Source organism: Salmo salar, chromosome 16, assembly GCF_965601325.2.
Source record: "Salmo salar chromosome 16, fSalSal1, whole genome shotgun sequence".
In the NCBI taxonomy this organism is placed as follows: Eukaryota; Metazoa; Chordata; class Actinopteri; order Salmoniformes; family Salmonidae; genus Salmo; species Salmo salar.
The window spans coordinates 82,576,199-82,604,018 of record NC_138306.1 but is presented as its reverse complement, the minus strand read 5'-3'; the positions used below and the strand labels follow the sequence as shown (position 1 = coordinate 82,604,018).

General features: G+C 43.4%; 2 protein-coding genes and 1 long non-coding RNA gene across 5 annotated transcripts in view; 1 reads left to right on the top strand and 2 right to left on the bottom strand.

The window, feature by feature from the left end:
• On the bottom strand, positions 1-9,793 carry LOC106574945 (cyclic AMP-responsive element-binding protein 1). Of its 3 annotated transcripts, none has more exons than XM_014151080.3 (8): positions 9,617-9,793; positions 8,024-8,149; positions 6,050-6,196; positions 2,871-2,974; positions 1,730-1,875; positions 1,077-1,259; positions 724-880; positions 1-458 (listed from the first exon to the last, which is right to left on the bottom strand). In XM_014151080.3, the coding sequence occupies exons 2-8, from the start codon at positions 8,108-8,110 to the stop codon at positions 314-316; spliced, it is 969 nt and encodes a 322-aa protein (XP_014006555.2). In that variant the 5' UTR covers positions 8,111-8,149; positions 9,617-9,793; the 3' UTR covers positions 1-313. The 3 variants fall into 3 exon arrangements, with proteins under 3 accessions (XP_014006555.2, XP_014006554.2, XP_014006556.2); XM_014151079.3 differs by having other exon boundaries at positions 9,464-9,788; XM_014151081.3 differs by having other exon boundaries at positions 9,473-9,788.
• On the top strand, positions 8,291-25,068 carry LOC145861148 (uncharacterized). Its single transcript, XR_014380988.1, has 3 exons — positions 8,291-8,527; positions 24,037-24,090; positions 24,416-25,068. It is a non-coding gene; the product is annotated as an uncharacterized LOC145861148 (long non-coding RNA).
• Positions 23,373-27,820, bottom strand: part of LOC106574841 (Krueppel-like factor 7) — a 52,261-nt gene continuing 47,813 nt past the window's right edge. Inside the window, exon 4 of the mRNA XM_082963038.1 lies at positions 23,373-27,691. Coding sequence (XP_082819164.1) covers positions 27,640-27,691 — 52 coding nt within the window. The 3' untranslated portion in view covers positions 23,373-27,639. The remainder of the gene's footprint in view (positions 27,692-27,820) is intronic.

Genomic DNA, 27,820 nt, shown 5'->3' with positions numbered 1-27,820 from the left:
ACTCATCTCATCCTTTTAAAGGGGTACTCATCTCATCCTTTTAAAGGGGTACTCATCTCATCCTTTTAAAGGGGTACTCATCTCATCCTTTTAAAGGGGTACTCATGATGGAAGGTACTCATCTCATCCTTTTAAAGGGGTACTTGTGAAAAAGTGGAGAAATTGTGAGGTTTTCCTTGTTCTTTTTCCTCTTTCTGTAGGTCCTATAGACTGGTAGAGCTTTTTAAAAAGAAAAAGATAGAAATGGGGGAGGGTGCTGCCAGATGCATGGCTCTGTGGTGAGTCTCTGTACATGGGGGGGGGGGGGGGGGCACTATTCTGATTTGTGGCAGTACAAGTCTTTAAGTGACTTCAGTTCCTCGATGAGGGTTTTGTTTTGGTTCTCCAGAACGGCCACACGGTTCTCCAGACACTTGACGTACTCCTTCTTCTTCCGGCGACACTCCCGGGCCGCCTCCCTGTCACACACAGGTATGGACAGTCAGTACTGTATGTCAGCCTCAGCAAAGCAAATCTTAACACGATCATCATGTTACTCATCTTTTCTCTTAGCATTACCTCAGCTTTATTATGTAGGTATAGAAATAGGAGTTCCATATCAACAACCTGCTAAATGTACACCTACGTTATAGGTCTACCATTCCACCCAACAGCCTTCATTAAAGTGATCAACATAACCCTAGCTAACAATGCTACAGTATCTATAGCCTCTACTCCACCTACCTGTTCTTCATCAGTCTGACCTCCCTCTTACGGGTGACTACAACCTCTGGGCCTTCCTGGCCGGACAGGGCGGGAGAGGAGGCCATCACCATCCCAGGAGTCATGCTGCTGGTGTTGGCCGTACGGATCTGGTAGGTCTGCACTTCTCCAGAGGCAGCTGGGAAACGGAAGGGATCGTAGCGTTACGTGTTGGTGTTTACGTCAAGAAATTGTGGACATACAGGAGTTGTTTGTTGTGTGACTGCATATGCAGGAAAGAGGTTCTGTTTAGAATGTACGAGCAGAACAACTGACCCTGTAAGAACTAAAACTTGATTGAGGCTGGGGCCTCCCATGGTCCAAGACTTTCTCACCTTGCATTACCACCTGGTTGCTGGGCACCAGGATTTGCTGTCCATCGGAGGTCTGGGCATACTGCAGGATGGTGGTGCCCTGCTGGGCGCCCGCCGCGTTGGTCATGGTCAGGGTCTGCATCCCCTGCATGCCATCCGTACCGTTATTGGCCAGTTGGATGGCGCCGCCCTGGGTGATGGCGACTGCAGAGGAGGAGGCGGGGTTAATGGATGATGGATAGGTTAGGAACATTGCAATGGTCTGCTCAGTCATGTTCAGCAAGGCAAACCATAGCGAAACGTTTTGAAATGGAAAATTAACATCTGTCATTATTGGACATGTTCAGGTAGAACCTTCGTTTCATCCAGATTTAAAACATTTCTCCCTACTGAACATGACCCTATTTCCACTATAGTCATTGACCATACACTACTCATCAAATATAAAGTAAGTAAGCCAACTAAGCTTGTCCAAACCAGAACAAGCAGGCAGTCTTCACATATGTCCATGATGAAACTGGAGTACGGGTGAAGTTGTCCCTAGATGCTGATCTTGGGTCAGTTTAGCATTTGATTGGTGGAGGGGAAGCTGATCCTAGATCTGTACCTACAGGACCCCCCCCCCCCCCCCCGGAGCGATAAAACAGAGGATTGAATAGGGAGGGGTTACGTACTGTACTGGCCGCTGGCCGTCTGATAGATGGGGCATGATGTGGGCATGGCAACGGTGGTGATGGCGGGGGTCGAGTCGTCCTCCGATTTCTCCTCCTCGATCGGCGGGACCGCAGACACGTCAGACGACAGGTCGTTCAGGATCTTCCTGCAAGGTATACCAAACACAATCCCAATCAATGTCAAGGTATACCAAACACAATCCCAATCAATGTCAAGGGATACCAAACACAATCCCAATCAATGTCAAGGGATACCAAACACAATCCCAATCAATGTCAAGGTATACCAAACACAATCCCAATCAATGTCAAGGGATACCAAACACAATCCCAATCAATGTCAAGGGATACCAAACACAATCCCAATCAATGTCAAGGGATACCAAACACAATCCCAATCAATGTCAAGGGATACCAAACACAATCCCAATCAATGTCAAGGGATACCAAACACAATCCCAATCAATGTCAAGGGATACCAAACACAATCCCAATCAATGTCAAGGTATAACAAACACAATCCCAATCAATGTCAAGGTATAACAAACACAATCCCAATCAATGTCAAGGGATACCAAACACAATCCCAATCAATGTCAAGGGATACCAAACACAATCCCAATCAATGTCAAGGTATACCAAACACAATCCCAATCAATGTCAAGGTATACCAAACACAATCCCAATCAATGTCAAGGGATACCAAACACAATCCCAATCAATGTCAAGGGATACCAAACACAATCCCAATCAATGTCAAGGGATACCAAACACAATCCCAATCAATGTCAAGGTATAACAAACACAATCCCAATCAATGTCAAGGGATACCAAACACAATCCCAATCAATGTCAAGGGATACCAAACACAATCCCAATCAATGTCAAGGGATACCAAACACAATCCCAATCAATGTCAAGGGATACCAAACACAATCCCAATCAATGTCTCGGACTCTCAGCCAACAACGCGTCATCAGATTTCATTCACAGCCCAATCAGATCCAAAATTGCACCCGATCTGCAATAAAAAAATAATCCCAATTTGGCAACACTGAGTCAACATGACAGTCATGTTGCGATTGGGATTCTTTTCCTGCCACCCTGAGGCTGTGACAGTGGCCCTGTGGAGGAGCGGTACCTGTAGGAAGGACGTCTGGACAGAATCTCCCTCCTCTTCTGAGAGTCTGTCACACTGTCCACCGACTCCTGGGAGTCCTGGGAATCCTCTGCAACTGTTGAAATCTGACAGGGTCAAACACAAGCGTTGCAGTTTATAGGGTGTCCAATCAAAAACATTTTTTTTTTTTTTACCAATGGGTAAAATAATATCATAATCCATTCGAAGGTTTTTACCCTTGTAGGATGGTCAGAATTAGGGTGACTAAATCAATCGAGGCCAGAGAAAAAAAAAGCTGAAAAATCACTTTCCTGTTGAACTGATCTTTCTTCTAGAATCCAAAGGACATGAAACAATAGAGGTAAGATGGATATCCACTTTTCATATTCATTCAAAATTCCTGTAATTTCCCCAAGATATCTCACAAAAACAAGCGTACCTCTGAAATGTCAGAGCAATTTTGTTTTTTACCAAAGCCTTTTACATTTATTTCAGCTCGTGCCATGCTAATTTAGCTTTTTGCGACCCACGGAAACAACTTTGACCACAAAACGTAAAATTCTCAAAAGTCATTACAGGAAACTTGCACCGCTATGTGAACAGAGCTTGGTGATTATTAGATGTATTAGGTTCTGAAATCCAACTTTTTAGATATCATTAACATGTTAGACAAAGACCCAACCGAACGATTCAGAACATGAAGAATCATACTTGTCTTGGTAAAATTGATTTTTATAACTTAAGTCTAATAAAAAGCATAGCTGGCACACACCCAGAAAAAAATATTTTTTGTGGAGGTGCTGACTAACGGCGAATAAACTATAGGCTATGAAAATAAATAAAGTCAGACACACATACACACACACATTGGGTAAAGTAATTCATTGGGTAAAACAAACTTTTTGGCATCACTGTGCCTTCTTTATTTTGACCCAATAAATTACAGGGATATAACACAAGTGAAATTTCATCACAAAAAGCACATTGACACCCTACAGTTTATTGGAAATGCAGTAGCACCTATACAACATCCAATAATGTTCCATTGATTTTAGAGGTCGACCGATTAATTAAGGCCGATTTCAAGTTTTCATAAGAATCAGAAATCGGTATTTTTGGACGCCGATTAAAAAAATGTAAAAAATAAATGTACACCTCTATTTAACTAGGCAAGTCAGTTAAGAACACATTCTTATTTTCAATGACGGCTTAGGAACTAGAGGTCGACCGATTAATCGGAATGGGCGATTTAATTAGGGCCGATTTCAAGTTTTCATAACAATCGGTAATCGGTATTTTTTATTTTTACACCTTTATTTAACTAGGCAAGTCAGATTAAGAACACATTCTTATTTTCAATGACAGCCTAGGAACTGCCTTGTTCAGGGGGGATTCGATTTTGCAACCTTCCGGTTACTAGTCCAACGCTCTAACCACCTGCCTTACATAGCACTCCACGAGGAGCCTGCATGGCAGGCTGACTACCTGTTACGCGAGGGCAGCAAGAAGCCAAAGTAAGTTGCTAGCTAGCATTAAACTTATCTTATAAAAAAACTACATCAATCTTAACATAATCACTAGTTAAACTAGTAATATCATCAACCATGTGTAGTTATTTAACGTGTCCTGCGTTGCATATAATCGATGCGGTGCCTGTTAATTTATCATTGAATCATAGCCTACTTCGCCAAACGGGTGTTGATTTAACAAGCGCATTTGCGAAAAAAGCACTGTCGTTGCACCAATGTACCTAACCATAAACATCAATGCCTTTCTTTAAAATCAATAAACAAGTATATATTTTTAAACCTGCATATTTAGTTAATATTGCCTGCTAACATGAAATTGTGTCACATCTCTAGCGTTCATTGCACGCAGAGTCAGGGTATATGCAACAGTTTGGGCCGCCTGGCTTGTTGCTAACTAATTTGCCAGAATTTTACGTAATTATGACATAACATTGAAGGTTGGGCAATGTAACAGGAATATTTAGACTTAGGGATGCCACCCGTTAGATAAAATACAGAACAGTTCCGTATTTCACCGACAGGAAAAACGTTTTGTTTTCGAGATGATAGTTTCCGGATTCGACCATATTAATAACCTAAGGCTCGTATTGTTGTGTGTTATTATGTTATAATTAAGTCTATGATTTGATAGGGCAGTCTGACTGAGCGGTGGTAGGCAGCAGCAGGCTCGTAAGCATTCATTCAAACAGCTCTTCGCTCTGCTTCAAGCATTGCGCTGTTTTGACTTCAAGCCTATCAACTCCCAAGATTTGGCTGGTGTAACCGATGTGAAATGGCTAGCTAGTTAGCGGGTGCGCGCTAATAGCGTTTCAAGCGTCACTCGCTCTGAGACTTGGAGCAGTTGTTCCCCTTGCTCTGCGTGGGTAACGCTGCTTCGAGGGTGGCTGTTGTCGATGTGTTCCTGGTTCGAGCCCAGGTAGGAGCGAGGAGAGGGACGGAAGCTATTACACTGGCAATACTAAAGTGCCTATAAGAACATCCAATAGTCAAATCGTATAGAGAGAAATAGTCCTATTATTACTATAATAACTACAACCTAAAACTTACCTGGGAATATTGAAGACTCATGTTAAAAGGAACCACCAGCTTTCATATGTTCTCATGTTCTGAGCAAGGAACTTAAACGTTAGCTTTCTTACATGGCACATATTGCATTTTACAACACTTTGTTTTTGCATTATTTAAACCAAATTGAACATGTTTCATCATTTATTTGAGGCTAAATTGATTGTATTGATGTATTATATTAAGTTAAAATAAGTGTTCATTCAGTATTGTTGTAATTGTCATTATTACAAAAACATTATTATTATTATTTTTTTTAAATCGTCCGATTAATCGGTAGCGGTTTTTCTTGGGTCCTCCAATAATCGGCATCGGTGTTAAAATCATAATCGGTCGACCTCTAATCGATTTGCTATATTACTGTATGTGACCCACACCAACCCTCAAATAGCTGCCATCTGAGAGATTCTCTGCTATAGATTAGATCAGTTCATTAGTCACATGCAGAGGGTCACTCATGTAATTGAACGATACAGTGAAATTCTTAAAAGCTCCAACAGTGCAGGTCAAATATACCTGTTGCTGCCTACTACCAAGGCCTATTGCATGTACCTTCCTATGTATATCACAATAGACTACTGTTATGGAGGGAGGAATGGGGCTCACCTGAACAGTCTGCACTTGAGGCGACTGGATGACTGAAGGCTGGGCGCCCTGGATGACCCCGTGGACCTGAACCGTCTGACCGTTGGGTAGCTGCACCAGGGTGACTGTGGGGCCGCTGGAGGAGACCTGTCCTGCTGCCATAGACACCTGCAGCAGAGACGCAGATTTAGAAACGGCTTATGAATGTGGGCTATACATGCACCTTCCAGGGCCTGGTTTCCCAAAAGCATCTTAACTTCTTCGGGGTAGGGGGCAGTATTCGGATGTTTGGATGACTGCTACTCAGGCCTAGAAGCTAGGATATGCATATAATTGGTAGTATTTGATAGAAACTTCAGCGTGTTTTCTAAAACTGTTTGAATGATGTCTGTGAGTATAACAGAACTTATTTGGCAGGCGAAACCCCGAGGACAAACCATCCAGGATTTTTTTTTTTGAGGTCACTCTTTTTAATGAGTTTTCTATGGGGATCTAGATTTCTAAGGCACTTGCTTGCAGTTCCTATCACTTCCACTGCATGTCAACAGTCTTTAGAAATTGGTTGATGTTTTTCCTTTGAGAAATGAAGAAGTAGCCTTGTTCAGAACGAGGGTCGAGTCTAGTGTACTGTTTGTGGTTGGGGCGCGTGACCTGAAAGCTCGCGCCACTTTTTTTTTTAAAATCCGCTATTGAACGCAGTTTATCACGTCTTAAATTTTATCGATTATTTACATAAAAAAATACCTAAACTTGTATTAGGAAAGTTGTTTGAAATGTTTGGACAAAGATTACAGGTAACTTATGAGATATTTTGTAGTCATGTTGCGTGAGTTGGAACCGGTGTTTTTCTGGATCAAATGCGCCAAATAAATTGACATTTTGGAGATATAACGACGAAATTAATCGAAAAGGACCATTTGTGATGTTTATGGGACATATTGGAGTGCCAACAGAAGAAGCTCTTCAAAGGTAAGGCATGAATTATATCGTTATTTCTGAGTTTTGTGTCGCGCCTGGCGGGATGAAATATGATTGTCTGTTTGTTTGATGGGGTGCTGTCCTCAGATAATCGCATGGGTTGCTTTCGCTGGAAAGCCTTTTTGAAATCTGACACTGTGGCTGGATTAACAAGAAGTCAAGCTTTAATTTGACATATTGCATGTGTATTGTCAAGAATGTTAAATATTTTCAATTCTGTAGTTTGAATTTCGTGCTCTGCAATTTCACTGGATGTTGGCCAGGTGGGACACTACCGTCCCACGTACCCTAAAGAGGTTTTTAAGGCCAAGTTCACTTTAGCACAATATGGCTCTAACGATGGACTTAGCATCAAGATGCTTTTGGGAAACTGGTCCATCTTTTTAACCTTTATATAACTAGGCAAGTCAGTTAAGAACAAATTCTTATTTACAATGACGGCCTACCCCAGCCAAACCCTAACCCAGATGACGCTGGGCCAATTGTGCGCCGCCCTATGGGGCTCCCAATCATGTCCGGTTGTGATACAGCCTGGAATCGAATCAGGGTCTGTAGCGACGCCTCTAGCACTGAGATGCAGTGCCTTAGACCGCTGCGCCAATCCACATAATGGTTACAATCAAAGACCATGAATAGAAGTGATTGATTATTCTTCATGTCAGAGAACAGTTCTGCTCTTCTACATAACATATTTATTTCTGAACATTCTACAATGTTGTGCCCTGCTGAACGCAGCCCACATATGGAGGCTCCCTACACGCATAGGCTGCATTTACACAGGCAGCCCGATTCTGAGATTTCTTTAGACCAATCATATCAGCTCTAAAAAGATATGACGTGATTGGTCAAGATAAATTGGTGGGGAAAACATCAGAATTGGGCTGCCAGTGTAAACGCAGACATACAGACACATTACATGTACACAAGATGTAGGGCCTCGTAAAGAATTTCTACCAGAGGATCAATAAAGTTAAATTTGATTCAAAGTGTCTGGCAACGTTGATGAGGGTACTGTACCTGGGCCAGTGTGATCTGCTGGGCCTCAGACTCAGAAACAGCTGTGTCACCACCCTGCTGTGTATCGGCTCCCGCTTCCATGGTCATTTAGTTGGCTGGATTGGCGGGTGGAGAACTCTGGAGAGCCTGTGAATGTAAGTTTTTACACAAAATGTCAAATATTGGTATGGGTGTGGATTTAATTCAGGGCTCTCCAACCCTGTTTCTGGAGAGATAAAGTTGTGTAGGTTCACGCCAATCCTGTTCCTGGAGAGATACCATCCTGTAGGTTTTCGCTCCAACCCCAGTTGTAACTAACCTGATTCAGCTTATCAACCAGCTATTAGAATCAGGTGCATTAGATTACGGTTGGAGCGAAAACCTACAGGACAATAGCTCTCCAGGAAGAAGCTTGGTGTGAAACCCTACAGGATGGTAGCTCTCCAGGAACAGGGTTGGAGAGCCCTGATTAAGTGATGTTTCAGGTCGTGGCGTTTGTGCCCCTGTCTATTCATACCAGACCAGGTTTGTTTAAGTGATTGTAGGCTACACCAGACATGCAGTATTATGTGTGAATATCTGAAAGTATGGGAGATACTATCCCAAACCATAAGTAACGTTCCTAAGGTAAAAATGTGTTCGTCATTGAGTGTGTTGCTCAATGTTTATCAAATAAGTTCCAACATTGTATCAACGTAATGATTTTATGACAACACTAGTTTTAAAAGTGCATTTTCAATTTACAGTATAATATGCAGTACATCATCATTTCCTAACACGATACCCTGTTATTGCCGCCTTTTTCCAAGTAGTTAGTTAGCAAAAGTATATAGCATTGTTAGCTACAAAGATAACAGTAGCTAGCTGACACTTGCCTAGCTATACTAATAGATAAGAAAAAAATACATTTTCAACCAAATGGTACGAAATGTATCCATGTTCATATTGTTGCTCGATATTAAAGCTTTGTGGTAGCTAGCTAATATCGACAACCTGGCTAACTAGCTATAGCTGCTAGCTAGCTAACGTAAATATACAAATGTTTCCCATGCGGTAAAAATCAAGTTTTAGCTTAATTAATTTTCATCTGGTTAATTTAACGTTGGCTAACTATGGCACTTGAATCGATGTCTTTATCTAAGTCTGCTAATATAGTATGCTTATTCAAGACAACCACGCTGTGTTTGTAGACGGACTATCTTGCAAGCTAACGTTAGCTAGTTCTTTGGGAGGGAAATGTCTGTAGCTAAGCCAAATATACTTGGGCTGGGCTAACATTCTATACCGCTAGTTAGCTTAGCAAGTTAGGCATTCGAACGTACATGTTTTTTTTTGTGGTTGCCAGCTGGCTATGTAGCTAGATGGCCAAACTAGGTCTGCTAGCCAACATGCTGATGCTATAATTACTGTGGTTGCAATCTTTACTCGAGGACTCAAGCCTCACTCCCATTTTTCCAGTACCATTCTCACATAGCTGGCTGGCTAGCTTTGTAGACTGACTCAACATCGTGTGGCTCTGCAACACCGCCGCCATGATCTCTTTGTTAGATTTGGAGCGATTTCTCCAACACACCAGGGCTTTCTTCTATCCCCCTCTCCGCATCGGATGCTTACCCGACACAGACTCGCTTCGTCACTCCCGGGTCCTCCGAGCTCCACTTTTATTCAGACCGACACGTAAGAGACCGCGTCAGGCTACACCTCTGTCGCGTCACCGAGATGAACAACAACACGGAGAACGAGGGAGACGACGAAAATCAGTTCTATCGACAGGGCTCGAATTTGAACGAAAAATGACGAAATGCACACGAAGAATACCGACAAGTACGAACATTGGCGGAAGTGTACGAAATGTAGGCCTACATAAAAGTGCGCTTGTGCGACATGTCAGTCGAGCACATGAACAGCTGTCAATCAAAGACGTCGTATAAACAGAAACGAGAACATCTTTGTTATATATTAGGAAGCATGAGCAGTAAGTATGCTAAAAACAGCATTGTATTGCCAGTAGAACTGATTCTAAAATCTTAAATATACTATTTTGTACATAATTGTCACCAGTGATAAATCAACAGGTATATTCCAAATGTTCCCTAACCAATTTGCTCATAGGCTAGATATATTTAAGTATTTTTGTGAGGGATACATTTGTGTGAGGCTGTTGGAAATGATTAAATGAAACCAAAGACTGTGCTTTGCCATATGATTACATTGGAAGGGTAACCAGCTTCTTAGCCCAGATGGGGGCGAGGTTTCCCTAAAAACGTACCACTTCTTTTTATTTCTTTATATTTTTGTATTTCACCTTTATTTAACCAGGTAGACCAGTTGAGAACAAGTTCTCATTTACAACTGCAACCTGGCCAAGATTAAGCAAAGCAGTGCGATACAAACAACAACAGAGTTACACATGGAGTAAACAAACATACAGTCAATAATACAATAGAAAAGTCTATATGCAGTGTGTACAAATGAGGTAGGATAAGGGAGGTAAGGCAATAAATAGGCCACAGTGGCAAAATAATTACAATATAGCAATTTAAAAGCTGGGGTGATAGATGTGCAGAAGATGAGTGTGCAAGTAGAGATACTGGGGTGCAAAGGAGGAAAATAAATAACAGTATGGGGATGAGGTAGTTGGATGGGCTATTTACAGATGGGCTATGTACAGGTGCAGTGCTCTGTGAGCTGCTCTGACAGCTGGTGCTTAAAGTTAGTGAGGGAGATATGAGGCTTCAGTGATTTTTGCAGTTCATTCCAGTCATTGGCAGCAGAGAACTGTAAGGAAAGGCGGCCAAAGGAGGACTTGGCTTTGGAGGTGACCAGTGGAATATACCTGCTGGAGCGCGTGCTACGGGTGGGTGCTGCTATGGTGACCAGTGAGCTGAGAAAAGGTAGGGCTTTACCTAGCAAAGACTTATAGATGACCTGGAGCCAGTGGGTTTGGCGACGAATATGAAGTGAGGGCCAGCCAACGAGAGCATACAGGTCGCAGTGGTGGGTAGTATATGGGGCTTTGGTGACAAAATGGATGGCACTGTGATAGACTGCATCCAATTTACTGAGTAGAGTGTTGGAGGCTATTTTGTAAATGACTTCGCCGAAGTCAAGGATCGGTAGGATAGTCAGTTTTACGAGGGTATGTTTGGCAGCATGAGTGAAGGATGCTTTGTTGCAAAATAGGAAGCCGATTCTAGATTTAATTTTGGATTGGAGATGCTTAATGTGAGTCTGGAAGGAGAGTTTACAGTCTAGCCAGACACCTAGAATAGGTGGACAACTACAAATACCTAAGTCAGAACCGTCCAGAGTAGTGATGCTGGATGGGCGGGCAGGTGCGGGAAGCGATCGGTTGAAGAAATGGATTTAGTTTTACTTGCATTTAAGAGCAGTTGGAGGCCACGGAAGGAGAGTTGTATGGCATTGAAGCTCGTCTGGAGGTTAGTTAACACAGTGTCCAAAGAAGGGCCAGAAGTATACAGAATGGTGTTGTCTGCGTAGAAGTGTATCAGAGAATCACCAGCAGCAAGAGCGACATCATTAATGTATACAGAGAAAAGAGTCGGCCTGAGAATTGAACCCTGTGGCACCCCCATAGAGACTGCCAGAGGTCCGGACAACAGGCCCTCTGATTTGACACACTGAACTCTGTCTGAGAAGTAGTTGGTGAACCAGGCGAGGCAGTCATTTGAGAAACCAAGGCTGTTGAGTCTGCCGATAAGAATGCGTTGATTGACAGAGTCGAAAGCCTTGGCCAGGTCGATGAATACAGCTGCACAGTATTGTCTCTTATCGATGGCGGTTATGATGTCGTTTAGGACCTTGAGCGTGGCTGAGGTGCACCCATGACCAGCTCGGAAACCATATTGCATAGCGGAGAAGGTACGGTGGGATTCGAAATGGTCGGTGATCTGTTTGTTAACTTGGCTTTCGAAGACCTTAGAAAGGCAGGGTAGGATAGATATAGGTCTGTAGCAGTTTGGGTCTAGAGTGTCTCCCCCTTTGAAGAGGGGATCTCTCTTTGGGGATTTCAGACGATACGAAAGAGAGGTTGAACAGGCTAGTAATAGGGGTTGCAACAATTTTGGCAGATAATTTTAGAAAGAGAGGGTCCAGATTGTCTAGCCCGGCTGATTTGTAGGGGTCCAGATGAACATCAGCTATCTGGATTTGGGTGAAGGAGAAATGTGGGAGGCTTGGGCAAGTTGCTGTGGGGCGTGCAGGGCTGTTGACTGGGGTAGGGGTAGCCAGGTGGAAAGCATGGCCAGCCGTAGAAAAATGCTTATTGAAATTCTCAATTATCGTGGATTTATCGGTGGTGACAGTGTTTCCTAGCCTTAGTGCAGTGGGAAGCTGGGAGGAGGTGCTTTTATTCTCCATGGACTTTACAGTGTCCCAGAACCTTTTGGAGTTTGTGCTACAGGATGCAAATTTCTGTTTGAAAAAGCTAGCCGTTGCTTTCCTACTGCCTGTGTATATTGGTTCCTAACTTCCCTGAAAAGTTGCATATCGCGGGGGCTTTTCGATGCTAATGCTGTACGCCACAGGATGTTTTTGTGCTGGTCAAGGGCAGTCAGGTCTGGAGTTAACCAAGGGCTATATCTGTTCCTGGTTCTACGTTTTTTGAGTGGGGCATGCTTATTTAAGATGGTGAGGAAAGCACTTTTATAGAATAACCAGGCATCCTCTACTGATGGAATGAGGTCAATATCTTTCCAGGATACCCGGGCCAGGTCGATTAGAAAGGCCTGCTCGCTGAAGTGTTTTAGGGAGCGTTTGACAGTGATGAGGGGTGGTCGTTTGACCGCAGACCCATTACGGACGCAGGCAATGAGGCAGTGATCGCTGAGATCCTGGTTGAAGACAGCAGAGGTGTATTTGGAGGACAGGTGGGTTGGGATGATCTCTATGAGGGTGCTATACAGCTACAAACGGAAGTTACTTTTTCATTGCAGGTTAAGAGAACGTACGCAGCCGGTTAGGATAATTAACATAGCAGGTTAGGAGAATTTGGTTAAGGTTAGGACTTTTCATCCTAACTTGCTACGAGAAGTCACTTCTGGTCGTAGCTGTATCGAAGGGGCGTGTTTTTAGGGAGTCTCAGGTGGGGGCAGTAGAACACTGTCTGTGAGCATGCTGTATAGATCTGCTGCCACACTCAAGCTGCAAATCAGCAATAGGAAGCTTCTACAATCTGGGCACTGTTGGAATACATACAAAAATACATACGTCCATTTTCCCTTTTGAAAGAAAGGGATAGGTTTTGATTAAGGTCTCCACTAAAGCAATACCCAATATAGTGTTATTGTAATTATTGGCTAGGTACTTTCAGTTATCTAATCTCTGATTAGTGATCCGGTTGAGGGAGAAAGGAGGCATGTTTTGGTATTCCAACAGAGAAGACCCTGATCTTGTATTGTGGGAAATGCTGTGCTGGGGTTATTGAGTTTCTGTTCATTTTATAATGCTCAAGATGCCCATTTCATTTGCTTTATCTGTCTAGTATTCCTCTCCAACTTACACAAGCCATAAAAAAAACATCCCTTTATTGCAGACACAAAATTATCTGTGTTATAAAATAAATTAACCCTCAGCTTTGGCAGCTGGTGCAAATCCTAAGGGAAACTTACACTTCAAACCAATTTATGACAATCATCTTTATTAGTTTTAAAACATTTTGTTTTTAATAGATCGAACCATATAATCTATACACCCCCACACGCATTCAGCAAACAGTGACTGACCTTGAGCTGGCAGTGAGTGGAAGACTGGAGTGTTTCTCCGACAAGCCCCCCCACTGTGCAACTCCTCCAGGAGGGCGTGTTTGTGTTCGTGTGAACTCCCTCTAGCCTTCACTCCAACACTCAGCAATACTGTATCCTTCAGCATGAAGCCAGTCTGCTCTTTTTATCTGTGCTGTTAGACTTTGCCTACTGTGCAAAGTACACTCATTGTAAAAAGAGGAGCCTACAGGAAATGAAACGTTTACCTTAAAAATAACTTCACTTTATTGTTTGGATGATGCTTGAAATCTTAAATCCATAAATTGTTGTCAAATTTTCCACATTCGCTTCATTTGGAACACACACACACAAACGTGTGCATGCTTTACCTAATAACGCTACAAGAATGCAGAGAAGAAATGACCACAATCACCTAGCTCTTGAGGTAGGCCTAACAGCCATAGCCTGCTACACCTGAGAAAGAGTCATGACAGAGGTGGTGGGAGAAAAAGACAGTCGCTGATCTATTTTTACTGCAGAGAGACAGAGGGAGAGGTGGTGAGATGGCGACAGAGTCCTACATAATGCATGAAGGCCAGGCATCCCCACAGTGCAGCAGCACTGCCGTGTCTTCATCCACCAACCCACCAGCTCTCCTACTGCAGATCCAGCTGGCTACCATCTCCTACTGCAGATCCAGCTGGCTACCATCTCCTACTGCAGATCCAGCTGGCTACCATCTCCTACTGCAGATCCAGCTGGCTACCATCTCCTACTGCAGATCCAGCTGGCTACCATCTCCTACTGCACATCCAGGTGGCTACCACCTACTACTGCACATCCAGGTGGCTACCACCTCCTACTTCACATCCAGGTGGCTACCACCTCCTACTGCACATCCAGGTGGCTACCACCTCCTACTGCACATTCAGGTGGCTACCATCTCCTACTGCACATTCAGGTGGCTACCATCTCCTACTGCACATTCAGGTGGCTACCATCTCCTACTGCACAGCCAGGTGGCTACCATCTCCTACTGCACGTCCAGGTGGCTACCATATCTTACTGCACGTCCAGGCGGCTACCATCTCCTACTGCACATCCAGTGTCCTGTGTGAATTTAATTATGCGCCCTCTAATTCTCTCTCTCTCCCTTCCCTCCCCGAGGACCTGAGCCCTAGGACCATGCCTCAGTGTAACAGTGTAGGTTCCGTCCCTCTCTTCGCCCCAACCTGGGCTCGAACCAGGGACCCTTGCACACATCAACAACTGACACCCACGAAGCATCGTTACCCATCGCGCCACAAAAGCCGCAGCCCTTGCAACGCAAGGGGAAACCCTACTTCAAGTCTCAGAGCGAGTGACGTCACTGATTGAAATGCTATTAGCGCGCACCACCGCTAACTAACTAGCCATTTCACATCGGTTACATCAGGACTACCTGGCCTAATGACTCCTTGCTACCTGATGACTCCCAGTCCACCTGGTCATGCTGCTGCTCCAGTTTCAACTGTTCTGCCTGCGGCTATGGAACCCTGACCTGTTCACCGGACGTGCTACCTGTCCCAGACCTGCTGTTTTCGATTCTCTTTCTCTATCGCACCTGCTGTCACTAAGTCTGAATGATCGGCTATGAAAAGCCAACTGACATTTACTCCTTAGGTGCTGACCTGTTGCACCCTCGACAACTACTGTGATTATTATTTGACCCTGCTGGTCATCTATGAACGTTTGAACATCTTGTCCATGTACTGTTATAATCTCCACCCGGCACATCCAGAAGAGGACTGGCTACCCTTCAGAGCTTGGTTCCTCTCTAGGTTTCTTCCTAGGTTCCTGCCTTTCTAGGGAGTTTTTCCTAGCCACTGTGCTTCTACATCTGCATTGCTTGCTGTTTGGGGTTTTAGGCTGGGCTTCTGTACAGCACTTTGTGACATCGGCTGATGTAAATAGGGCTTTATAAATACATTTCATTGATAAACCGCTGTGAAATATCTTTTCAATAACCAAAAATATTGTATTTTCAGCTGTTTAAACTTGGTGTACAAAACCAAAAGTCAAAACAAAACATATGAAAGGGAAGCATAGAAATAGTGCAGATAGAACAGATCTATCGCTTATTAGACTTGCTGTCAATGAGAGTGATGGATCTAGAACTCACATTTCTATGTGAATTTAGTCAGATTGCCCAAAAAGTGACATATTGCAGGTTTAAAGCAGCAGAAGGAGGAGAGCTAGCGAGGGCGTCGGAGAGCCAGGTGGAGACTAATCAAACGTTGATGAGGACCACGCTCAGAATTCACCGGGATGATTAGGCTTTAATTACCGAGGGCCACGCTGACATATTCCCAATGACTGGATATATCTAAGAGCTCCCGTTGCCCCGTGCGGGACACAGAATAATCCATTGGAGTCGGTGATGAAATCCTAAGCTGTGAGGTGAGGAGGATGACCATCTCACAGACTTCCTAAGCGGGGGGTCACAGACAGGCAAAATCCACCCTTCTAGCAAAGCAACCACTGAATAGACACTGATACTCAATACAATGCGAATACCAAGAATTTTATTCTTGTACGTATGTTTGTTGCATGTTTTTAATGCAATACATTTATTAGACAGCTCATTCATGTACATCATCCTTTTCAATAATGCTATCTTTATTTTCCCTACAGGCCTAATGGTACTTTTCACCCGCGAATCATCTCGGCACCAGTGTCAGAGCATAATGAACACCAGACACCAGTGTCAGAGCATAATGAACACCAGACACCAGTGTCAGAGCATAATGAACACCAGACACCAGTGTCAGAGCATTATGAACACCAGACACCAGTGTCAGAGCATTATGAACACCAGACACCAGTGTCAGAGCATAATGAACACCAGACACCAGTGTCAGAGCATAATGAACACCAGGCACCAGTGTCAGAACATTATGAAGCTGTAACATGGAAGGAGCTACAGGGAGGGGAAATCTCAACTCCACCTCCCACTTGGTAGGCAGATCAACACTGCCAGATGTGACAATAATGTCCCCTAAACCGCTGGCGCTGCCAACATCCTGCAGACACCTGGCACCGCTCAATGATTGTTCTGTTGCACAGCCAATAGGGTTTGTATCAGGGCAGTTTAACAATGGTTTTGTTTTTACCAGGGATGTCTTTGTAGATTTGTAGTGTATTATTTTACTCTTTCTCTAGCTGGTCTCTACCACGGTCACACTACTCATTCTGATCATTCAGAATTTCCCACAGTGCACATTGCCGACTTCTATAGCTGCATCCCAAATGGCATCCTTTCCCCCCTAAGTAGTGCACTATGTAGGGAATAGTTTCATTTGTCACGTAGATGTTTAAGCTGCCTTTTCTCAGTGGCTGAGAACTGTGATTAGGCAGTCTGTTTTGAATCGATGTCAACATTTCCAATACAGTCCTGGGGTGTTGGTGTGTTGAATAGTCCGGTCTAGACCGAGGATGAGTCACACGAGCCAAAATGCCCACAGGTAAGGAACGACTGGGAGAGGTAAACACTAGCTGGCCAGTTTTTTTTTCCCTGTCACATTTTATACAGCCAGGCAGACAGACAAGTGAAAAGGAAGAACACACACCTAGGTCCATGTGAAAAACACTTCTTCATCAATTAAACACTTCTTCAATCGACTCATCACATCGATCAAACTAGGAAATATTCATATCATGTAGCCTATTGACCAATCTGAATAACGTCCCTGATCTGGTGTTCTGGGGTTAAGTTGGGCATTACCTGAAGTACAGCTCTGACATCAGACTGACTGCTCGCTTTGGACAATGTTATGCTATAGCCATCTTCTTTACAAGAACACCAAAGCATTAGGGACACGAAGTAATGTAGCTATATTACCGTTCAAAACTTTAGGGTCACTTAGAAATGTCCTTGTTTTCCATGAAAACATACATGAAATGAATAGGAAATATAGTCAAGACGTGTATAATGTTATAAATAATGATTTTTTTATTGAAATAATAATTGTGTCCTTCAAACTTAGCTTTTGTCAAAGAATCCTCCATTTGCAGCAATTACAGCCTTGCAGACCTTTTGGCATTCTAGTTGTCAATTTGTTGAGGAAATCTGAATACAATCAAGCTGCTCCCACAACAGCTCAATAGGGTTGAGATCCGGTGACTGTGCTGGCCACTCCATTATAGAAAGAATACCAGCTGACTGCTTCTTCCCTAAATAGTTATTGCATAGTTTGGAGCTGTGCTTTGGGTCATTGTCCAGTTGTAGGAGGAAATTGGTTCCAATTAAGCGCCGTCCACAGGGTATGGCATGGCATTGCAAAATGGAGTGATAGCCTTCCTTCTTCAAGATCCCTTTTACCCTGTACAAATCTCCCACTTTACCACCACCAAAGCACCCCCAGACCATCCCATTGCCTCTACCATGCTTGACAGATGGCGTCAAGCACTCCTCCAGCATCTTTTCATTTTTTCTGCGTCTCACGTATGGTCTTTTTTTTGTAATCTGAACACCTCAAACATAGATTTGTCTGTCCATTACACTTTTTTCCAATATTTCTCTTCCCAGTGACTGTGTTCTTTTGCTCATCTTAATTTTTTCTTTTTATTGGCCAGTCTGAGATATGGCTTTTTCAATGCAACTCTGCCTAGAAGGCCAGCATCCCGGAGTCGCCTCTTCACTGTTGACGTTGAGACTGGTGTTTTGCGGGTACTATTTAATGAAGCTGCCAGTTGAGGACTTGTGAGGCGTCTGTTTGTCAAACTAGACACTCTAATGTACTTGTCCTCTTGCTCAGTTGTGCACCGGGGCCTCCCACTCCTCTTTCTATTCTGGTTAGAGCCAGTTTGCACTGTTATGTGAAGGGAGTAGTACACAGCGTTGTACGAGATCTTCAGTTTCTTGGCAATTTCTCGCATGGAATAGCCTTAATTTCTCAGAACAAGAATAGACTGATGAGTTTCAGAAGAAAGGTCTTTGTTTCTTGCCATTTTGAGCCTGTAATCGAAACAAATGCTGATGCTCCAGATACTCAACTAGTCTAAATAAGGCCAGTTTATTGCTTCTTTAATCAGTACAACAGTTTTCAGCTGTGCTAACATAATTGCAAAGGGATTTTGTTTATGATCAATTAGCCTTTTAAAATGATAGTTAATCCAAGTTTAACACAACGTGCCATTGGAACACAGGAGTGATGGTTGCTGATAATGGGCCTCTGTAGATTGTGGCGGATGAATCAGAATGTATCCCTTTGGACTCCGGTGTTGGCAGTTGCACTTCTTCCCACAGCTGGGGCTCAATCACTTGGGGCCTAGAGAGGGGAGAGGTCAGGCTTGTCTTTCACATATCCCTGGTGCTATGCAGAATATCAGAAAGGGAAGAGGACAGTATGGAACATTGTCTTCATATGTGAATGTATCTGTTAAACCATGTGAAGGGATGGCGTGATTAATGGGGAACCAATTACTTGTCTCCACAATGTCTGTGCGCAAGTCACTCCCTCCTTTGGCATTGGGGGAAGGTGTATGGCAGTGTCTGGAACCATTGTATGTCCTCTCTGATGTTGCACTTATCCTGGGATAGTGTATGACCTAGAGGCTCACTCCCCTCAGTGAGCTTGTCCAGGAGTGGGGTCAAGAGGGGGTTGACTTGAGATGGGAGTATCTAGAGTTGACAATTGATTTATGCCATTGGATGAGATGGTGTTTTTGTGCTATGAAGTACCAGGAACGGGATTAGAACCTCGTTTTAGGGACCAAATTGAACGATAATTTATAGCGAATGCTATCTGGCTATGGGATACTCCTCTCTCAAGTAAGTGTCTTTTTTGTGAATTGTTCCTAAGATCTGTGGTTCCTCATGTAGGTTGAGAGGGGTGTATCTTGGCTATAAAAGATCTTTGTACTTTTGTGTTGCCACTTTCAATGGCGCATCATTGAAAGTCATTGCTAATGCAAAGCTCTTATTATTAAATATGTAGTTTAAGTATAACTCTGACTGACTGGTGTTTGAAGTTTGTAACTCTCCTCATTTGGTAATGCAGAAATTAGCCACCACAAGATATTCCATAAAATAATCTGTCGTTTCCAGCTACAATAGTCATTTACAACATGGACAATGTCTACACTGTATTTCTGATCAATTTGAAGTTGTTTTAATGGACATAAAAAATGTACTTTTCTTTCAAAAACAAGGACATTTCTAAGTGACCCGAAACTTTTGAACGGTAGTGTACGTATAGATAATGCATTTCTGCCAATTAGGAATCCCCAGCTTCGAATTCAATACGCTGGAGATGGAATCCACCTCTTTTTCTCTCCATGCCTCGATGCATTAGCTTGTTTCCCCAAGCTGCCAGACACCATTAGAGAACTGCAGAAGGACTGCAGGGTAAACTGGGTGGTGAAAAACACTTCTTTGGAAGCTTCTGTGTTTGTCATTGAGGATCTGACTGTTCTGTGAGGCAGGGATGGAATATGTGTGTTGGTGGGAAAATGACATTGATGCATTCTCAACTGGAACAAACTGTTTTATCTCACGGGTTGTCTTGTCCAGCCCGGGGAAATGTTTGGTACGTCTTGGGATATCTCACACATCTACAGGGCCTAGTGAAAGTCTACACACCCCTTGCACCTTGTCTTCACATTTTGGGGGATTTTATTTTTTTCCTATTTTTTTCCTACTCCAGATTTTATTTAGAAATTATTATTATAATTTTTTTTTTACCCCTTTTTCTCCCCAATTTTGGGATGTACAATTCCGAAACATGACCCTGCCAAGCTGCACTGCTTCTTGACACACTGCTCGCTTAACCCGGAAGCCCACCGCACCAGTCGAAGGAAACACCGTACAGCTGGCAACCGAAGTCAGAGTGCATGCCCCCGGCCGCCATAAGGAGTAGCTAGAGCACGCTGGGACAAGGACATCTCAGCCGGACAAACCCTCCCCTAACCCGGACGATGCTGGGCCAATTGTGCAGCGCCTCATGGGTCTCCCGGTCGCAGTCAGCTGCGACACAGCCTGGGATCGAACCCGGATCGGTAGTGACACCTCTACCGCTGCGTCACTCGGGAGGCCCCACTCTTGATTGCGTATGTCTTCACAACCCGGAGTTACTACTTGTTGAAAGTCTTTTAGGCAGCCATTACAGCTGGGAATCATTCTGACTAAGATACATCTATTGTTTTTGTCAAAACTGCTCAAGCTCATTACATTTGGTTGGGAGTCATTGATGGAAGCAATATTCAAATTTTGTCTCAGATTTTCAAGCACATTTAAGTCAGGATTGAGACTGGACCCCTCAGGAACACTCAACACCTCTTGGATACATGTGTGTTGACATAAGAGATGTACAAGGTTGGTAGAATGATCCACAGCTGTAATGGCTGCCAAAGGTGCTTCCACCAAGTATTAAGTCTGGAGTATGAAGACATATGCAATCCGAGACCAGAGACGAGTGGCGCAGCGGTGTAAGGCACTGCATCTCAGTGCTAGAGGCATCACTACAGACCCTGGTTCGATTCCAGGCTGTATCACAAATGGCTGTGATTGGGAGTCCCAAAGGGCAGCGCACAATTGGCCCAGTGTCATTAGGGTTTGGCAGGGGTAGGCCGTCATTGTAAATAACAATTTGTTAACTGACTTGCTTAGTTAAATAAAAATACATTTTATTTTTGTGTATTAATTAGGAACATTTTCTATAAGTTTCTTTCACTTTGGAAATGTGAAGTAGGTTGTGCAGATCTGTAGGAAAAATATCAATTTGAATCCCTTTTCAGATGTAATTTTAAGGCAGCAGAATGTGAAAGGGGTGTGTAGACTTTCACTAGCGACTGTATGTATCTTTTCCCCTCTTAACATAAACACACTCCTCGTCATTCCCATTTCATCACTAGGAATCTTATGACATGATGGGGGTATCCCTCAATATTAAAAACTACATGATTGGGGTATCCCTCAATATTAAAAACTACATGATAGGGGGTATCCCTCAATATTAAAAACTACATGATGGGGGTATCCCTCAATATTAAAAACTACATGATGGGGGTATCCCTCAATATTAAAAACTACATGATGGGGGTATCCCTCAATATTAAAAACTACATGATGGGGGTATCCCTCAATATTAAAAACTACATGATAGGGGGTATCCCTCAATATTAAAAACGACATGATGGGGGTATCCCTCAATATTAAAAACGACATGATGGGGGTATCCCTCAATATTAAAAACGACATGATGGGGGTATCCCTCAATATTAAAAACTACATGATGGGGGTATCCCTCAATATTAAAAACTACATGATAGGGGTATCCCTCAATATTAAAAACTACTATGATAGGGGTATCCCTCAATATTAAAAACTACATGATAGGGGTATCCCTCAATATTAAAAACTACATGATAGGGGTATCCCTCAATATTAAAAACTACTATGATAGGGGTATCCCTCAATATTAAAAACTACATGATGGGGGTATCCCTCAATATTAAAAACTACATGATGGGGGTATCCCTCAATATTAAAAACTACATGATTGGGGTATCCCTCAATATTAAAAACTACATGATAGGGGTATCCCTCAATATTAAAAACTACTATGATAGGGGTATCCCTCAATATTAAAAACTACATGATGGGGGTATCCCTCAATATTAAAAACTACATGATGGGGGTATCCCTCAATATTAAAAACTACATGATGGGGGTATCCCTCAATATTAAAAACTACATGATGGGGGTATCCCTCAATATTAAAAACTACATGATGGGGGTATCCCTCAATATTAAAAATTACTCATGGGATATGAGGGACGGTGGGTGAAAAATGACTCTCATTTCTAATTTCATAACCTGTCCGATAGATTGATCTAGTGTAGGTACAATGGGCAGTAGGTACGAGGGGGGGGTGTGGTGATTGTCTGTAATTACACATAGAGGAACATTAAGTCTGACAGATACATGGAGGCTGCTTGATGAGGGTGCCCATTTCAATTAAGGACATTAAATGAGAAAACCTTATAGAGTAGCTCCCTGCCAGACATAAGCATAATTAATACACTGCACAGGCTCATTAACTAGAATATTAATTGCACCCTAATTAACCATTTAGTTATTTGAGTACCCTTTTATCATTTAGTCACAGTCAAAAGGAGAAGAAATGGCAGGTATGTCATCACCTTGGTTACTAACAATTGTAATTCATCCATCATGGGTCTCAGTGTGCATCTTGGGTTGAAAGTAGAACAAAATTAATTTCCATTGCCTCAACAAGACAATGGACTGTAACGCCTCCACATTGAATGTGAAATTAAATGAACTGATGAAAGAGTGCATGTAGGCCTACTCCCATATTGATGGTTGATTGGTCAAATAATGAACCTGTCACTGTAAGCAGGGAGAGAACGTGATTAGGAAGAGGAACCAAAATGGCCGCCAAGGTGTGAGCATAGAGATAGAAGACTCATCTTTGTATCTGTGCCATTATGACGTCTGTGACAGTACATTTTCTTCTTCTCGATTGGCTGATCCCTGCTGATGTCCCGGTTAGACATGACTCCAACAGGGTGCAACCTTTCTTCTATGAAAAAAGAAATCCCCAATGTATTTACAGGGACCAGCCAAGAAAAGAGAGACCACTGGCCAGTGTGATTCTACTATTTATTACACATATTACATTCTTAAATACAAATGATTCACTCAACAGTTCTTGCATAGAGATATTACAATACCAATTTAAAAAAGAATTATGAAACAAACCAGTAACAAAAATAAATCTTTCCTTTTTCCATAATAAAGAACACCGTCATACTAACATCATACAAATAATAATTTTGAAAACACTTTGTACAGCAAAGAAAAGGAGAGAGGAAGTCCAGTTAGGAATATGGGAGGGGGGCGCTGGTAGAAAAAAGGGAACGTTTTTTGAAGTGCTGTTTCACTAAGGATGGTGTACAATACATTTTCATTTACTCCCACACAAAGCAGTGATTTAGTCCCACACAAAGCAGTGATTTACTCCCACACAAAGCAGTGATTTAGTCCCACACAAAGCAGTGATTTAGTCCCACACAAAGCAGTGATTTAGTCCCACACAAAGCAGTGATTTAGTCCCACACAAAGCAGTGATTTAGTCCCACACAAAGCAGTGAAAGCCATTGTTGTATAACCAAGTTCTGATGCACAAAGACAAGTAAACATGAGGTGTAGACTGCAGACACAAAGTAAATGTGAAGTGTTTTCTCTGTTTCAGTTGTTCTCTGTGAATGTTTTTACTAACTTACTGATGTGTCTCTGATCACAAACAGGAAACATGATGCGTCTCTGACAGGAAACTGGAAACAAGAAATACATCAACACTGGTGTGTGCATCATGATGTTCCAGGGAGAAGAATTTGGGACGTAACATCCAAAGTTCATGTGGTGGTCAGACAGCTGACATGGTAGTGGGCTTGAAGATGATGACAGAGTGCACAGCAAACACATGTCATACAGTACATCAAGATGCAGTGTATCCACTGTAAAACAATCAAAATGCCTGTCTTTCTGTCACTTTGAAATGTCGTAACAAATTGTAGCGCTGAATTATACCGACTGAAGAGATGAGGTGATTAATTATTTTGTAAATTTGACCTCCCTTTTTCTCTACAATTTTAATCTTGTCTCATCGCTGCATCTTCCCAACAGGCTTGGGAGGCAAAAGTGGAGTCAGGCGTCCTCCGAAACATGACCCGCCTAACAGCGCTCCTTAACACCCGCCAGCTGAACCCGGAAGACCGGGGTCAGCCTGCAGGCACCCGGCCCGCCACAAGGAGTCGCTAGAGAGCGATGAGCCAAGTAAAAGCTCCCCCGGCCAAACCCTCCCTAACCCGGACGATGCTGAGCCAATTGCGCACCGTCCTATGGGACTCCTGGCCACGGCCGGATGTGGCACAACCCGGGAATGAACCCGGGTCTGTAGTTACGCCGCCTTAGACTGCAGCGCCACTCGGCAGGCCAGAATGAAGCTTAATTTTGACTCCGCTTTGGATAAACCGCCCCAAAAGGGAACTCTGTTCAAGTATACAGTGAATCTTGTTGTACGATTAAAAAAAAAGATTATATCACAATCAACATCTCAGTAATCAACTGGTAGCTAGCATTTACAGAGAAAACCTACATAAGAGCATTTAGTTAAAGTTGTTGTCTTGACGGTTTCACCCTGGAATACTGAAAGGTCTGAACACAGCGAGCTGCCAATGGAGGAAACATTAATCACAGTCCCAACTACTCTAAAACCTTTGATGTTGCTTGTTTCTTGCTGTGTTTCCTACAATAAAACGGGTTTTGATTCTGATCAACCACCGTTGTCTGTGCACTTTTTGGTCTTTCATGCTGGTTTATTGGAACCAATCACACACATGGATATTGGACAGTAAGCCTCAAGGGAGAGTGTGGTAAAGGTTTGATATACACAGAACATTATTACCAGGTTCCTCTTTTGGTCTCTTTTATACAAATCATTGAGATGTCGTGGGCAATGCATTCAACCTCCTTGCGTGTGTTTGTGCACAGCTAAGCTAGCTAAGCCTGGAGGTCTGGGTTGTGTTCCTCCAGGACCACTGTAGCAAAAGGTTTTAAAACGTCCATGCGGTTCGTTCAGGTGGTCGCTTGTTTCACTCTGATTAATTTCCTCCCTACTGAACATGACCCTGGAGTTTGTATTCCTTGGTATTTGCGAGTAGCAGGACAGGAGGCTGACACTTTCTAGCAAACTAATGCCGGGGCTGGGAATTGGGCCGTGTCGGTCAGTGGGGCAATGTATGTGACCTCTCAGTAGTAAGGTCACACAGAGGGGGGGGAGAGAGAAATAGAGAGAGGGGGAGAGAGAAATAGAGGGAGAGAGCTAGAGAGAGAAATAGAGAGGGAGAGAGAGAGAGAGAGAGAGAGAGAGAAATAGAGCAGTTGGGAAGTCTCACTCCATTGAGTCCCGTTAGAGGGCTGACCGGCGCTGACCAGCACCTCTGAGGGAGCAGAATTTACTCCTCATTACCTCGATGACCCTGCTGTCAACGTGCCCTCCCATTGGCCAATGTCAGCCAATTCAGTGGGCAGCTCTGAGGGGCTAGCGCTGGATGATGCTAACAGCTAACGGAGCAGATGTCTAGATGGCAATTGGCAAGAGGCTAGCAAGAAAATGTCAACAGCGAGCAAATGTTTGTCCGTCTTCTCGCCAAGTGATGTGTGCGTTTCTGCACCTGCCAATTCTTACACAATTCAGGGTGAGGAAAGACGACGGTGAAGATAATGGTGAAGAGAAGACTACCGATGAAAGTGAATCACACTGCCTGGCTTGTGCTTCCCAGTACCACCTATATGACTGCACAACAATCCCACTGACCAAGTCCTTTCTGGGTGCTAATGCCATGCACAGACAGACAACAGTACATTCACAATAACTCACTCACCCGCCCAAAAACCTTGAACCGTAACAAGAAGAATCCTCCCTCAACATAAAATACATTTCCCACATCCCACCTTGAGTAGGAGCATCTCAGCCTATTGAAATGAACTGTAGACATGAGCAGAATTCTGTTAGAAATGCGAGGGGCCGACAAAGTCTCTGTCTGTATGCTTTTGACTCTGGCTCTAGTTTTGTCTTTTGTCTGGTAGTTGCACTCTGTAGTTCTGTAGGGGGGTTGGCCAAGTACTCCCATAGACCAATGTATCATTTCAAGTATGTTGAAGAATTCATAGGCTTGGTACTTTGATGGCGAGTTGCTGTTCAGGATCTGCTCCGAAATGAATTGTTCTCAGCAAAACATATAGGGAAAGGGAAGAGATTTTAGAAAATAAATTAAGAAACCTGTACACATCATTTACGATATCCTTTGCAGTCTGTGCTTCGGTAGCTGTTTTGCTACTTGTCTTTCGCTTGTGCATATGGCAGTCCACACTAGAACAGTATGTGTCCAAGCCAACGTTTGGTGAGTTTCAAGACTTTCCAGTTGAAGACCGAAGGGTTTACAAATTACATTTCTTTACAAAAGTTTCAAAAGTGTCACTGCGCAGCTGTGGAGGGGAACTCAGAGAGGAGGCAGAGAGGAAACAGAGAGGAGACAGGCAGGAAACAGAGTGGAAACAAAGAGGAGGCAGAGAGGAGACAGAGAGGAGGCAGAGAGGAGACAGAGGAGGCAGAGAGGAAACAGATGAGGCAGAGAGGAAACAGAGAGGAGACACAGTGGAAACAAAGAGGAGGCAGAGAGGAGACAGAGAGGAGGCAGAGAGGAGACAGAGAGGAGGCAGAGAGGAGACAGAGAAGAGTGCATCTGGAGAATAGGAGTATGAATATTATAGTTCAATATGATCATCAGTTGTCTGACCAGGGACTGGGTCAATGTCTTCCGGTTGACCTTTGACTCCTTACAAGAGGAGTTTGACTGGGTTGGCTTTGCAAAGTAGCCTTGTCCTGTGGTTGTTTGCAGTTGTCCAAACTCTTAAGATAACCTTTGAAAGAGCAACGGAAAATGGGACGACAACTCTTTTACTCTTTATACGACACAAGCGTCAGTTGGTATTGTGTTACTGTCTCCATGCAGAATCCCAATCTGGCAGTATCAGATTTCCAGGACTCGGGTGAGGCAGAGCTGCTTTGGGAACAACATTAGACCAGACTGTCTGTTTGTCTGTCTGTCTGTACACAAACGCCATGATTACGTGCCCAATGCAGCCCCACAGACACTGTCTTTTTGTCTTGCTCTCCCATTTCTCCCAAGGCTGATCCGATCCTTGTTCTGATGTAACCAAGCTTTTGATTGAACTCTCTCTCCTCAGTACCCTTTTCAACACAACAGAGACAGGAGTGATGTTCACCTCCATCTTCACCTCTCCTCTTCTCGCTCTCCTCCTCTCCCTCTTCTCCCTCCACCTCCTCAGATATGCCTTTTCATGTGTAGTGCCAAGTGGTCCGATCGTGAGAAACATCTGCAGAACGGACAGAAATTATGTCGTTAGCTTGTTGCCATGGCAGGAGGAACTATTGTTGAGTCAACAGTCTAACTGCTGCTGTTAGCGAGTCGCTAGTGCGTCAAGGCAATTCTAATGCACATGCAA

Coding starts and splice junctions, on each gene's coding strand:
- LOC106574945 (XM_014151080.3), bottom strand. CDS start 8,110: ATGACCATGGAAGCGGGAGCCGATACACAGCAGGGTGGTGACACAGCT. Junction 1,260..1,729: donor GACGGCCAGCGGCCAGTACA/GTACGTAACCCC, acceptor CCTCCTCTGCAG/TCGCCATCACCCAGGGCGGC. Junction 459..723: donor GTCAGACTGATGAAGAACAG/GTAGGTGGAGTA, acceptor TGTGTGTGACAG/GGAGGCGGCCCGGGAGTGTC.